We start from the raw sequence: 15,820 nt of genomic DNA on the forward strand, positions 1-15,820 counted from the left end.
TTCCCTTTCAATAAAGTTACAGCTAATTTTCCCTGATAGAAGCACAAATTCCCTGAGTTTTCCCTGAGTATTTCTAGACTATTCAATTTCTGTGAGAATTCCCGGTTTTCCCGGTTGGTAGACACCCTGTCTTATTAAGTTTGATTACGACTACAGCTACGCTCTCATTAACCCTTTCAGGGTTGATTTTTTTTATTGCAGATTCCAATTTTTCTGAGGGACCTATTTAAAAAAAAATTTACCGTAATTCTTCTAGGGTGACCGTAAAGTGAGAAAAAAATATTTTGCGTCGGTATGTATGTACTCTTTATTCATGAATAACAACAATAAAAAAGGAAATAAACTTATAAGAATGAAAAATTTGAGGCTTTGTTCAAGGCTTAGAATATGTGCACACAAGAATATTTCAGAAGTCTCAAATGTTCCTGCTCTTACACTAATATTTACGTCCATAGCCTAATCGAACTGCATAGGTGAGCGCACCCAAGAAAACTATGTGGTTGTGTGCCCGCCAAAAAGCAAAACGTGTGACAAACTTTCATCTTATCGCCAATAGAGGCAATCGGACATTGAGAGTCTCCCCCCAAAAAAGAAAAGGAAACGCATGCACGGCGGCATCCTTCCATGCTCACCCCTGTGAGCATAAATGTGCGAGAAACAGGCGGCTGCCCTTTGGGCGATTAGTAACGAGATAGCCATCTGTTTTGCGAGCGCAAGAAGCCGAAACCACCCACGGAACAAAACCCAAACTACCGCCCACCCCCGCGCGCCAATGCGCGAGTGGTAGTAATGGCGCCGGAGAAAACTAGCTCTAAAACAACCCATGCAATGAAAACTGAGAGAGGGAGGCGCGAGAGAAAAATTCCCTGTATTCCCACATACATGCCAGGAAAGAAAAAAATTTGGAAATTTGCGCGCTTTTTAAACATACAGATGGCGCCATAAATATACGACATTGACCATTTTGGACTTGTTCGCAGCACCGTATATTTACGTCATTGACCCTGAAAGGGTGAATGCTGCAGAATTTGTCAATGTTGCCCGCTATGTGCTTATGGATTAGGAATCCTACCCCGTATTGCTTATTATCTGGGAGACCTCTATAGCAGATGACATGTCCGTTATTCAGCAATGTACAAGTCTCACCAGTTCTTTTAATCTCACTAAGGCCGATGATATCCCAAACCATCGCTACTAGATACTTTTCAGTTCTAAAACTCCGCCTGGGAGCGGCGCGCGAACGTGACCCTCTGCCGTCTCCTCTCGCGAGGTGGCGCTGCCGCCACGGTTGACCCGGTTGGCTACAAAAGCTTCCCAAGGCAGCAGCGCGCCGCCGACTCAATGCCAGTTTTTTTTTTCTGCTCTTCGTGGCACTAAATATTCAAAGAATAGCCTTTTTACGTTGTGCACTCTGTAAAAAGCAGCTAATAGGTGAATGAAGAGGAGAGTGAAGCCTTTCGTTAATGGCATGTTTTATGTAGGCATGAAAAAAAGAATAGGACCGGTACAACGCCGGAGTGATGAATCTAAGCATGCTACATCGATATTCACAAAAGATGCGCTTTCTTGGTTGCTACAGCTACCTTGTGCCTGCTTTCTAGTTGACGGTTTGTATCCCTGGAGTAAAAATGCATCCGCATAACAATGAAGATATTCAGTACTTCGCACGTGAACGTGAACATATGCTCTGGGCAACCAAGAATTAAGAGGGAGGCAGCACCCCTCTAGATCATATAAAACCTTCCAATATATCTCTCTGTAAAGGCCTGCATCATCCAGGGAAGCTGACACACTTTTGTTAGCAGTTTTCATAAAGCCCAGCATCTTCGGCGTCGGGTGCTTTAAGGAACCTTGCTTGAGACTTCTGTACTCAATTAAGGAACTGTCGCAGCCAACTGCTGGGATTTCAGAGCTTATGTCCGCTATGCGTAGATCACATGGTGCGCCTTTTCTGACTTTATGAATGACATATCCACACAGATAATAACCAACATTGTCCTCTATGTTTCCTCGAGCATAAGTGTGCTCATTGCGAGCACATTCTGGTGAGCTGCTTGGCTCCACGCAACTTTTCAACGTCCCTTCAATGGCATTGCGAAGACTATGCTTTGACTTGTAAACTTCTATGGGCTGCTTGAATGTGTCGTTGACGCTAACGAGCACAGGGTCTGGCACACCTCCCACACTCCCACGTAGCGCCGTTTTAACAGGTGTATACAGGCTTAGAAAGCGGAATATCTGCGTGAAGTTGATTATAGTTGGATGGGACTCATCGCCACCGAAGGAACGCACTAGTCCAAAGTGTCGCTGAAAAAACACAAGTGAGTGAATTTTCTAGCAAACAGTGCAATGTGAATGCAGTCACAACAAATGTGAACAGTGTGCATTACCTCCAATAGATCTTGATTTAACTTGGCTGTCAAAACATAGAGCGCACCTTGACGCAGCAGATTATACACAATGTTTGAAGTCGACATCACAGTTACTCGCAGAGACTGTATCGTTTGTTATGATGCAAAAAGCTTCAGGTTCTTTTGAATTGCATTCTGTTCTGTCAAGTTTAGTAATTCCAAAAAATCTTTGATGACCTGAAATGATTAGTGTAACAAGTTTATAGTCCTTAGGAAATGCGCACGAAGTTCGAAAGCAGTGGTCTGGTACATTATTTCGTCGTAGAATGTTCGCAAGGTTTTATTCACACAAACAAAAAAACAGGAGTAAAAACAGACAAAGTGATAGTTAGGAAGGGCGCTGCACCCTCCCTAGCTATCACTTAATTTGTCTGTTTCTCGGGGTTTTTATCGTTTCATTGTTTCATTGCAGGAATGTTTGCTCACAAGACGAGCAGCATTTTTCTGGCACATAAATAAGAAACACGAGCAAAACATGCCACGCTGCTGCACACATCGGCGTCTCTGTCCGCCCGCACAAACGTTCGCACCGCCAGCCTTCGGGCCGACAGTGCCGCGCGCGCCGCCCCGCGGGCGCGACAGAAAGGGGCCAGGTGCCGCGGCGGAGTTTGACAACTGAAAATAATCTAGTAACGTTGATCCCAAACAATGTCTGATAGTTCCTCAAAGAGTCCTGCTAAGCTAGCCTCACTAGAGAGGGTTCTGGTGTTGCAAGGGTCAGTTTCCATTGGTGGCCTGTCCAGACCCAGAGATTCTTAGCACCCTCTACTGCGTTACAGGTCCGACCGCCGACTTGGTAAAGTGCTCCGCAGCTGCTAGGGACTGAGGGCCATTGGGTAATTGAGTGAGTCATTTGGGAGGGAGTGGCCGAATACTGCACCAGGGAAGCCAATTCCTGTTCTGATGAGGCAGTGTCTTGTTGAAGCTTAATGGGACTTCCTAATTTGGTTGTACCTGGATTAGTATAGCCCCACTCGCTCTCGGCGTCTTTTGCCGGTGACAGGCGTCACTCCAAGCCTGCAGATGTGCACTGGAGGAGGTGAATTTCAAGCTCACCATCGTCAAAAAAAAAAAAAAAAAAAAAAAAAAACTTATAGAGGAATTTAAACTTCAGGCACGTACCTTTCAGCAAATAAATCCACATAGATTTACTGTCTGTCTAGTATATAAAAGGCAAACCACACTTCACAACTATCCTCCCAGGCAAAGGGCAAGTAAACAGCAATTCACTTACCATCGCCTCTTACACTGAACTGCATTTCGACTTCGTACATGACGTGCAACTGCCTGCCAGTCAATGTCCTTCAGTTTTGCCTTGACATCACCAATCTGAAGTTCAACTGCCTCCTTGAGAAAGTCATCTTCTGATTTTTCCCACTTGCCAGTTGCTGCCAAAGGAAAAAAAGACAGTATACTAAACTGAAGTTGCTGCATCAGTATGCCATGCTGACAAGTTCATAACATTCCACAGACCAAGTTAATGCTTACTATATAAGCATCTAATGAATGCGTTACAACCTATTCCTCTATGTCTTTCTTATTCTGCAACAGTTGGTGCACTTCAATCAGCTGCTTGCTGTACTTCAGGCCTCTTTAATTTGCCGTACCGGACTGCCCAGGACTACACGAGGTGCTGCTTTCAGCCAATGGATATTGGTGTACGCAGCTTTAAAAACATTCCTGGGTAATCTGGCAGTGGCGGTGGCAGAATCTGCTGAGGGGCAAAGCATTGCTGTACCTTGGGCATGTTGGTACTCTAACTTCGCAAGCATTTTTAGTGCCAGAGAACGAGGACAGAAGGAAGACATTGAAGCACATTGTGTTGTCCTTCCATTTTCCTTCCGTCCTCATCCACTGATGCTAAATATTATTTCTAAGTTAGGGCAAGGCACGACTCTATTTTCGTCTGGGCTGTGAGAGGGCACTCCATTTGGCAGTATGTGGTGCTAAAAAAGGGGGGTGGGAAGAGGGTGGGGAGAGGGTGGGGAGAGGAAGGAAGAAATGTTAGGGGCTGGGCACCCTCTCACCCTCCTTTAGAGATGCCCCTGCAGTCCAGAATGACAAGCTGAAGAAACTCCTAGACACCTGTTAAGGCTTATGGAGGCGAGGGCTACCGAACAAAGCTATGCCCCTCAACAACGACACCGAGACAGAGGAAGAATAAAGGGGGCACACTGTTCAACGATATTAATAGCATCACTATGCTGCGATTTCATGCACACTGTGCAATAAATGTGATGTTGATCCACTCCGACCATTGGTTAAAAGTGTACAGGGTCCTCGAGATAAATAAGAAACATTTCTAGGGCAAAAACGAACATTCAACATAGAAAAAAAGATCAAAAATATTATCAATCTTTGTCGATTAAACTATTCAATATAACCTCAGTCAACTGCCACACCCTCCTACAGACCTAAAATTTTAGGCTCACCCATCTTTGTCCAGGTTTATTGCAGCTACTTTCTGGATGCCTTCAGGGGTTCTTGGTGTTGTGGTGCTTCGTGTTAACCTTTGCCTCAACAAAACCCCACACATAGTAAAGTGGATTGCAGTAGGGACTGGAGGGAAGCCACAGGAGGGGGGATCAGCAAGACAGCATGCTGTCATACAGCCACAATTGTGTGTTCCTTGCCTTGTGTGCCAAAGTTGAGTCCTACTGGAACGCGTACTTCCTTTCAGGGACCACCTTGTACATTTAGGGCTTTATGACTATTTTCAGCACATATAGCAGTCAGAAGTCATCCTCAGACCATCCTAAAAAATGTGGGTAGCCATGACATCACCCTTAGCGTTCACCACAGCCAGCAGCACCACCAAAGTGGAAAATCTGTTTGGCATAACTGTGGGTATGCCAGCCGCACTCTGACATATCTAGTGGACATTTTGGTGGTTCATCATCTTGTCACGAATGAAGTCGTTCTCGTCTGTGAAGAACCTCAGGAGGCCAAGCACTAGGTTGCTTCAGGTCGTTTAGGAGAGCCTGGACTTTCACCTTCCTGTTAAACATTCAGTTAAGTTGGTGGCGGTTTCTTCAGGGATAGAAGTGGTCAAGGAGGTTGTGGAGCAGCTCTGGGAGCAGCAAATTCGGCACTTTGGAGCAGGTTTTGAGCATGAATTGCCTTTTTTGGATCAGCTTGGCGAAGATCAATATTGATACAAGGCAGAAACATTTAAACAACGCGCGCAGGTTCGTGCGCCCCCTCAAGACGACAACGGCGTGTTGGAAGAAAAGACGACGAAATAATGGCACATGTTTTCGCCGCACGCACTAGCATCGCAGGTGGCCGTTGTCGGCGTCTACAAGAAGAAGAGGTGAAGCGTCGCTAGAGAGAGAAGAGGGCCTTCCTGATCTTCCGTTTAGAACGCGGCAGTGCTTTTTATTTACCGCCAGGGCACAAGTTCGCCCACAATAAATAGTTTTATCTGAATTCCCTTAACTGTCCGTTACAATTCTGGTGGAGGTGCTGGGTAATGATTTCCAGCCCAATTCGAGTTAGAGAAAGCAGTCCGGAACCACGCAATCTCAGACCCAACGAGCTTACGCCTGTCCACCAGCGCACGAGCCGTCGCCTACGTGGTAAGCCGCCCGAGTTTCCTCTTTTGCCGGAGCAGACTATAATAGCAGCAGCAGACAACACCGAAATGACATCCCAGACAGCCTCAACACGCATCATTGTTGATCAGCCGCGAACGCCCGAGCCTTTTCACGGCGACACCTTCGAAGACGCCGAGGACTGGTTGGAGGGCTTCGAGCGCGTCGCTGACTACAACGGATGGGACAAGAACCGGAAGCTCCGCAACGTTTACTTCGCATTGCAAGACTGTGCGCGAACGTGGTTTGAAAACCACGAAGCTCTCCTCCGGTCGTGGGATGACTTCCGACGGGAGCTGTTGGCCACGTATCCGAGCACAGACCGCCGGGAAAGAGCTGAAGCCGCTTTGCAAGCAAGAAGCCAGCGAAACAACGAAAGCGTGGCAATGTATCTCGAAGATATGTCCCGCTTATTCCGCCGGGCCGACCCAAGCATGAGCGAGAACAAATAGCTTCGGCACCTGATGCGCGGTGTGAAGCAGGAGCTTTTTGCTGGTTTGGTTCGCAGCCCTCCACGCACCGTCGCCGAATTCCGCTCCGAGGCGACAACTATGGAAAGGACTCTTCAACAGCGTGCGAGACTCTACAACCGCGATATGAACGTCACCTCTATGGATGCAATGTCAGCAATGTTCGGGAACAGCGTCGAGGTCTTACGAGAACTCATAAGATCTGTGGTTCGAGAAGAGCTCCAGAGGCAACAGCTGAACAACGGCCCCACAGCGGTCTCTTCGTTAGCAGAAGTGGTTCGCGAAGAAGTGAGACAAGCAGTCCGCGAACAGCACCCGCCAGCACAGCCGCAAGCGTCGTCACCGGTACGGCCGACGGTATCGTACGGCGAGGTACTCAGAGGATCTCCAGGACGTACTTTCGTCACGGCAACTGCGCATGTACCCGAACCTCGGTTCTTGCCATCTCCGCCGGAGACGAGATCCCGGAAGGCTGACATATGGCGCACTCCTGATAGAATCCCGCTGTGCTACCACTGCGGCGAAGCTGGTCATCTCTACAGGATGTGCGAATACCGCAGAGCGGGACTTCAGGGGTTTTCCATAAACGCTCCTTGCCCAAGAAACGGTGAACGCCCTTTTGAGATCCAGGAGTATTTGTCAACGCGCCAAAGCCCGCAGACTTCACAGCAACACCAACCTCGGTCAACAGTGCCGCTGAGGTACCGATCACCAAGCCCGCGTCCATCCTCCAGCTCCCCAAGGCGACGCCCCCAAAGCCCACGTCGGGAAAACTAATACCGGTGACCTGTGGAGGTGAGGCCGCTGTCGACGCAAGAACGGAGCCTCCAGTGCTGATTCTGAAATATAACGACGGACACGAGAACAGTTGCGAAAAGAGTGACGTAGCTTCCGATTTATGTGTGTTTATAGAAGGCTGCGAAATTACTGCTTTAGTAGACACAGGCGCAGACCATTCCGTTATGAGAAAAGTACTTGCCAGAAGACTGAAAAAAGTGCTGACTCCTTGGAGAGGACCACAAATTCGAACCGCCGGTAGACACCTTATCAACCTGGTGGGCAGGTGCACTCCAAGAATCGGAATACGCGGCTTTACATACGTCGCCAGTTTCATTGTCCTATCAGAGTGCTCAAGGGATTTAATTATTGGAATGGACTTTTTGCAGGCGAACGGTGCAGTTATCAACTTGCAGGAGTCCTGTGTGTCGTTCTCAACGAAGCACGCCATCGTGACGTTCGAGTGTGAAGAACAATTCGATGCGCTTCAGATTATGGACGACGACGTCACGATACCCCCAAGATCCAGCATAGCTGTCATCGTAAGAAGCAGCGTATTCAGCGACTATGAAGGAATAGCAGACAGTAACACTGGACTCTTACTCGAAAAAGGGATCTGTATGGCAAGGGGTCTTGTTCGGCTGCGTGATGGGTGTTCAAATGTCTTCCTGACTAATTTTGGAAATGAAGTCCAGCATGTTGCGAAGGGAACCATCATTGCCCGCCTTAACGATTATGAACAGATTACGGATTTGAGCTCTTCCGATGCTGCACTACTGGAGTCTGACAACGCACTACTGGAGTCTGACAACGGCCTCTGTTCGGCACCTTCCACCTTTCAGCGGATGATGGACACTGTGCTCTCCGGGTTAAAGTGGCAGTCCTGTCTGGTTTATCTTGACGATGTCGTGATTTTTTCGACCACCTTTGCTCAGCATGTGGAACGACTAAGGACTGTGCTCAAAGCTATTAGTTCAGCAGGGCTGACGATAAAGCCACAAAAATGTCACCTCGGCTTCCATGAGCTCCTTTTCCTCGGCCACGTGATTAGCTCCGAAGGCATCCGTCCTGACCCTGAGAAGACTGCAGCAGTAGAAAAGTTTCTTAGACCAACCGACAAAAAGGCTGTTCGGCGATTCCTAGGACTTTGTGCCTATTACAGGCGTTTCGTCAAAAATTTTTCGAAGATTGCCGAGCCGTTAACGCGAGTAACGAAAGAAGATATGATTTTCGTATGGCACAGTGAACAAGAAGATGCATTCAATGAGCTGTGACGGCGACTTCAAAACCACCCGGTCCTTACGCACTTTGATGAGGAAGCGGAAACAGACATCCACACAGACGCCAGCAATTTAGGACTCGGTGCCGTCCTCGTTCAATGGCAAAACGGAGAGGAAAGAGTGATTGCATACGCTAGCCGCACTCTCTCGAGGGCTGAAACCAACTATTCAGCCACAGAAAAAGAATGCCTCGCAGTAATATGGGCCATAGGAAAATTCCGACCATACTTATACGGTAGACCGTTCTGAGCAATCGGTGACCATCACTCATTGTGCTGGCTTGCAAACCTGAAAGATCCTTCTGGACGACTTGCTAGATGGAGTCTGAGGCTGCAGGAATACGACATAACGGTCGTGTACAAGTCAGGTCGCAAGCACAGTGACGCTGATTGTTTATCACGTGCTCCGGTCGAATCTGCTCCTGTGAAAGATGGACACAAATTTCCGTTTCTTGGAGCCGTGACCACATCTGAGATGGCCAAACACCAGCAGTCCGACGCCGAGTTGCTTCTACTCATCAGGCACCTCGAGGGACACCCCGTCCATGTTCCGCGAGTTTTCTGCCGGGGATTGTCACCTTATGTGATGAGAAATGGCATCCTGTACAAAAGAAATTTTGAGCACAGCACAGAAAAATTTCTACTCGTCGTTCCTTCAGCTTTGCGATCGGAGATCTTAGAAGCCTGTCACAATGACCCATCAGCAGGACACCTAGGAGTGAGCAGAATGTTTGCCCGAATTCATGCTAAGTACTACTGGCCAAAGCTATTGAATTCAGTACAGCATTATGTACGAACATGTCGGGATTGCCAAAGACGCAAAACGCCTCCATTAAAACCCGCACGCCTCCTTCAACCAATAGAACCCCCAGGAGCCCCGTTCGAACAAGTAGGAATGGACTTGCTTGGTCCCTTCCCGACATCGTCATCAGGGAAACGATGGATAGTTGTAGCGATCGATTACCTAACTCGATATGCCGAGACATCCTCTCTAGTAAGTGCAACGGCCGTTGAAGTGGCTGAATTCTTTGTCACCAAGATAGTATTACGACACGGTGCCCCTGCAATTATTATCACGGACTGAGGAACTTCGTTCACAGCCGATTTTCTTTAAAAAGAAAACAGAGGGCACAGCGAAAGAAATTGTATGAAGACGACAACGGCGTATTGGAGGAAAAGACGACGAAATAATGGCATGTGTTTTCGCCGCACGCACTAGCAGCGCAGGTGGCCGTTGTCGGCGTCTACAAGAAGAAGACGAGGTGAAGCGTCGCTAGAGAGAGAAGAAGAGGGCCTTCCTGATCTTCCGTTTAGAACGCGGCAGTGCTTTTTATTTACCGCCAGGGCACAAGTTCGCCCACAATAAATAGTTTTATCTGAATTCCCTTAACTGTCCGTTACAATATGAGTCCAATACAGGTATATGAAGAAAAGGTATTCCTTATTTGACTTTGCAGAACATGATTAGGTTACAGCATATCAGTTTGTGGAAGCCCCGCAAAGCAAGCAAAATTCATGACAGGGAAAAAATGTCATCCGCCTGACTAGCATGAAGCTACAAAGGAAACCCATATAGGTTTTCTGAAACCACGATTAAATTACGTACCGCATGTGCCAACTAAATGTGGCCAAGAAAAAAAAATAACCGAAGGTTTTCCGTGAACAGTACCCACTGTATTTTTTTTTAAATCCACGTGACGAGTACCCGCACCAGTGGTCTCAGACATAACCATTGCCATCAGTGCATTGTGTATATTACGAACGTGCAAACCAAGGGCGACGGTCTTCTAACGGTTCGGAAAGCGAACCGTTGACAAGATTGCACTACTTTGTTTTAGAGGTACCGAAGATGCATGCCAAAAACTCGAAAAGAAGTACAGCCATTCATTCCCAGTGCCCCTATTTGACAAGGTTTGCATAAAGATTTATGCAATCTTTAGTGTGCAGAAGCGTCACGGCCACAGTGGTTTTTTTCTTGTTCTTTTTTCTTTTAAGGGCTTTCTTCCTTGTTAAAAAAAGTCTTCACGAATCCTAGGTTGTTTTAAATGCTGTTATCGGTCATTTCTCAACATCATTCACAACTTTTTCATTGACATCTCATCTATTACATAAATGTATAAATTGAGCTAATTACATATTCGTGCACAATGAACAAGAAACATTCACCGTGGCCACCATGATGAACACCCACCAAGGTAGACGCTCAGGTAATTCTTGGCGACCCTGAGTTAGGATAGCAGAATACCACAGAATAAGTGTGAAGTCTGATTTTGTGTGGTGCGGCTGGGCAGAAAGTTGTGTAGTCCAAGTGCACACTGAATGAAAATTGCAGTTGGCAGTGGATATTTGCGACCAAGAAGTTTCATGAAAGCAAGCAGGTCGTTTGTTGGTGTGCCACACAGTCATCCTGATAACTGGACGTGGTGCATGTGTGAAATATATTTAGAATGTCACAAGTGGGGGGCGTTTGCCCATTAAACAATGCAGATGTAAAAATAGGACGAAAAATCGAGTGCTAAATTGTATAACGAAACTGATGAGCTACATGCTGAGCAGACTGTACCACCTTATTCATTCAGCGCGGCTTTCCTTCCTGAATGCCCCATGAAATGAGCACCAGTTCGACTCACCTTTAGCTGGTCCACATATATCCACATGTGTAACACTTTTATAAAACATACGTAATGCATTGTAAAGCACCAAAGGGTTTCCATTTCCTTGGAGGCCTAGTTACAATTATGCCAATAAACACACCCACACACGGATTGCTTAGGCTTGGATTACAGGGCTCAGTGCTAGCCAACGCATGCCTATGGTTGTGTGGTTGGTACTGAAGACACACATCCTGCTAAATTTCGCAACTTTTTTTGAAATTAGTATTTTGGCGCAGGTTGGCACAGCTCGATGGTTTGGCGCAAGATGGCGCAGCACTTCCATCCCTCTTTCTTCTAACAAAGGATGTGCACTACAGGTTCTCATGCTGAAATTTGTTTGATTTGTTGCTTCAATTGCAGGGATGACATGCTGTTCTTTTGTGATCTGTTCACCTTCTGTACTTGGCTTGGTCTGCATTCATATCTTCCTGTATGCTACACTCCTCAAGAGTATTGGCAGTGCAGTACACTTGTGTTTTCTTGTAGCCAAACCCTGCGATAATTTTCTGGGGTGGCTTTACAGTGCAAAGCGATACACGTCTCGCTGCTCTCCTGTCATATTCACAACATATCGTTGAGGGAGTCATGAAATGCTTATTATTCAGTAGTTTGTCTTTGAATGACGTTTCTGCACAGGAAAAATGCGGCTGGTTATCTTCACTGCATTGTTGCCAGTTTGAATGTGATAAAGCTTAAAATTCCTGTAACGACCTTGTAATCTATAATGTACTATATACATTTGCATGATATTAAGAGTACTGCGAAAAAACTATGGCATTACATTTTACAGCAGTTTTAACTATCGCCTAATTATCACGACCACTATGTGGAAGATGTAACCATGGGAACAATGCCACCAATCCGCTATGCACATGGCATGCTAAATTCTGCCTTGCGAAAGCTGTTTTATCTGGTTGCAACCAAAGAAATGACACCATCAGCAAGCTGAGCTGGTGTTTACTACTTAACATCAATGCCCTACTGCTGTTTGGTGGCACAGTTCTACGTCATGCGAGAATGAAATGTGCCATCTAGACTGCAAAAATTCTAGTTAATAGGAAATCTTAATTTGCTTGTAATTTTGAAGTTTCTGCATCTAATAGCGCATTATCATAATTCCTTTTGCTCTTACTTCTTTTACATGATGAGAATTGATATAGGACAAAAAGGGTGGCCTTAAAAAGTGAAACACCTAAAAAGCTTTTCAAGGTCCCTTTAAGGTTTACTCTATCTTCCTGTGAGACCAACTTCAGCTGTGCTTATCGGTAGCCTGAAGTGGGCGTTTTGCATCTCAGGCCGACACGTTGCTCACCCAATACGGTTTGTACAGCAGCCATCAAGACATGCCCCACAGGCTTACTAGTGAAATATGCCAAGTGAGGTTACCCTTCCTGATAACCCTTTAACTGGCAAGTTTTTCACAGGCATTTAAGGAAACAGTTGTTTCACTTTATATTTCAAAAGAAAATACAGTACTTTCAAAAGTTACATCCCAACAAACAACTTTTGAAGTAGTGCTACAGGTGGTTATTCCTGTCAGAAGTTAATACCTGACAACTCTCCTAATTTGTCTGGAAGACTCCTGAATTTCTGCTACTCCTCCTCACTGTACAGAAATTACTCAAAATTAAAACAAAAATTGTGGCCTTTCTCAAGAAGCACTATTTGTGAAAATTAACTCGCTGTGTGCAGCATACCTCCCAACTCTCCTGAATTAGCCATACAGTGCAAGGATTTTGACAAATTTTGACAAAGTCCAGAAATTGGACTTTCAATTCTTGTGCACAAAGACTGCCACTAAAAAAGCCAGCTGCAGAAAGCTGCAAAAAGAAGCCAGTAGGTGTGCCACATTAGTGTAATTGAACCAAATCAACAGGTTACCATGGAGTCGTAATTCAATTGTAAAGCTGCCATTTCAGCTACACAGTTAAGATCATTTTAGCACATAGTACTGCCATCACATTATTCGTCCCAACCCTTGCCAAATGTAATACTGCAGATAGGTGGTCGAATATGTAGTCTAAGATTGACACTACGCAATGCCCTCAACAGTGCTTATGTGTTCTTGGGAGGCCATGCCTAATACCGTATTTCTCCCCATTGTTTCACCAGGAATCGGGAAAAAGTCTGAGCTGTCGTCGCCTGTGCTGGAACAACTGTCTCTTCTACACGAAAGGTACGCGGACAGTGTACATATTTATACTGATGGTTCCACAAACATCCAGTGTTCATCCGGTGCTGTGGTTGTCCCAGCAAGAGCTATTACCATCAGCTTTAGGACCGACCACCCAACGACATCGACATCTGCTGAACTAGCTGCTCTTCGTGCTGCACTTTGTTTTGCCAATCGGGAACCATCTCGACAATGGTAAACCTTCAGTGACTCAAAGGCAGCCCTACAATCTGTGCTATCAGCTCTGTGTCGCGGACCATTCGATCAGCTCGTATTCCATATTAGATGCCTACTCCACACATCACATGAGAAAGGACACCACGTGACGTTTCAGTGGCTGCCAAGTCATTGTGGCGTCATAGGAAACGAAGATGCCGATAATGCTGCTCGGGCAGCTCTTGAAGACACACAGGAAGAGGCCATACCACTTTCACGGTCCGACGCAGCCAGCAGACTTCGAGTGCTTGTACAGGAGATCACGCTCTCTCTATGGTGCACACCAAGCAGCCAGATCAACCAGAGCAATCGTCAATACGACCTGCTCTCTTTGATGCATCTCTGTATGCCAAATGGACTCCGCCGAAGCGAGGCCACTCTGCTTTGTCACTTATGGCTAGGGGTGGCCTTCACGAAATCTTACTCATTTCGCATTGGAATGGCCGACAACGCCCTTTGCAATGCCTGTCTTTCCGAGGAGACGCTAGAACACATTCTGTGCGACTGTCCTGAATATAATGTTCAGAGACAGTCCCTGGCGTCCATTCTAGCGTACCTTGACAATAGACTATTGTCAGTTCCAACTATTTTCACATATCGCCGACATAAGACATCACAGCTGAAGGCAACGAAGGGACTACTTCGGTTTTTGAAAGAGACGGACTTGGACAAGCGACTGTGACAGTGATATCACGTACCGCAAAATAGTGATGGACTGTAACTGATGATGTGTATGCTGTTATGTGCTCTCTCTCTCTCCTCCCCATCTTTCATCCCCCCCATCCCGCTCCCATGTGTAGGGTAGCAAACCGGTTAACCTCCCTGCCTTTCCTTCCTTCCTTCCATATTGTTTCTCCGTAAATGGTGGCGTTGACTTCAATGCACCTTAGAGATGACTTCCATCCATGCTTGTTACCTACAGCATTGTGCTCAATGCCACTCGCTCACTGCCACTCCATATGGCATCATAATGATCATTATTTGAGATGGTAGCACACAGGAAAAGTTTGCCAAACGGTGATAAATATTCAGTAAAAGTAATTACCATATTTATTCGAATATAAGGCAAAATTTTTTCCCAGAATTCTTAGCCTTGAAGTCACGCCTCGCCTTATATGTGAGGTTGATAGATTAATTTACTGTTTCAATATAGCAGCCACAGCACCGCATTTCTGGTGATCCATATCTTAGATGGCAGCACAAATTGTAGCAACTAATAAACTTTGGCACGTGAGACAGTACTGTATTTTTGCGCGTGTAACCCACACCAAGAATTTGAAAAAAAATTTAACAGTTAAGAGCACGCTCGCTGCCATGAAGTCAACACCTCAAGGTGAAATTCGCACATAACCTTCACCGATTATTCCAAGGGCTTTGGATTACTGAGTACTTTGGGCAATTCCCATTGATTCTGGCTACTCCCTATCACCTGTATTAGTGTGCATACTTAAGTTCCTTTTCTTGGGTCCCCCAACTGTACACTTGCCTTAAAATTTTGACCACTTCATAAACAAATAAATACAGTAGGTGGTTCAGATAAATGGTGTGTCCTTTACGTCGCTTTATTTTTTCTGCTTTTTTTATGATCCCTCCCCTCCCCCCTCTGCATTACAAGTCTCCCTAGTTTTGAGGTTTACAGATTGACAGGTATAGATGTGCATTTACCACTGCCAAGTTTGACACCACTTAGTAGAAAAGCATTTGATCAAATTTCAGCCATAACCACACATCTCTAGTGGATGCTCCCCATCTGCTGTTGCTGTGCCCAGGGACAAAGGCTACACAAAAGAGAAAGTGCTTAGAGAGATGCCGGGATAAGGGACAGACAAGCCTGAAAACTACAAGCAGTTACTGATAGACAATCAGTTCTGCAAGGCACTCCTGCAGTTTCCACAAAAAGCCAGCCTGCACTTGTATCTTCAAAGCGGCTGCATCTTTAAAGGGCTCCTAAACCACCTCCGACATCTTTTTACACATTTTAAAAACATGCGCATTGTGTACATTATACAGTGACGACCATATTTCACGAAAATGCTGGCGCTACGCCAGGGGCGGCGCTAGGATTTTTTTACTGGGGGGGCAGGAAGGCGGGGAACTTATGCGTTATGTTTTGACTATTTTTAACTGGACTGAAGGCCTTCTAAACACATCAGTGTGAATAAGCTATTCCAGCATCGCAGTAAGATATAAATTAAAATTTAGCCTATTTACACAGCAGTGCTGCTAAGAAAATGAAAATTTATATAA

At 45.9% G+C, this 15,820-nt stretch overlaps 1 protein-coding gene across 1 annotated transcript in view; it reads right to left on the reverse strand.

Moving 5' to 3' along the window:
* Positions 1 to 15,820, reverse strand: part of LOC126544140 (uncharacterized) — a 159,493-nt gene that overhangs the window by 50,728 nt on the left and 92,945 nt on the right. The window contains exon 8 of the mRNA XM_055062015.1: positions 3,646 to 3,799. Within this exon, the coding sequence (XP_054917990.1) occupies positions 3,646 to 3,799 (154 nt within the window). The remainder of the gene's footprint in view (positions 1 to 3,645; positions 3,800 to 15,820) is intronic.

Source organism: Dermacentor andersoni, chromosome 1 (assembly GCF_023375885.2).
Source record: "Dermacentor andersoni chromosome 1, qqDerAnde1_hic_scaffold, whole genome shotgun sequence".
Taxonomy (NCBI): domain Eukaryota; kingdom Metazoa; phylum Arthropoda; class Arachnida; order Ixodida; family Ixodidae; genus Dermacentor; species Dermacentor andersoni.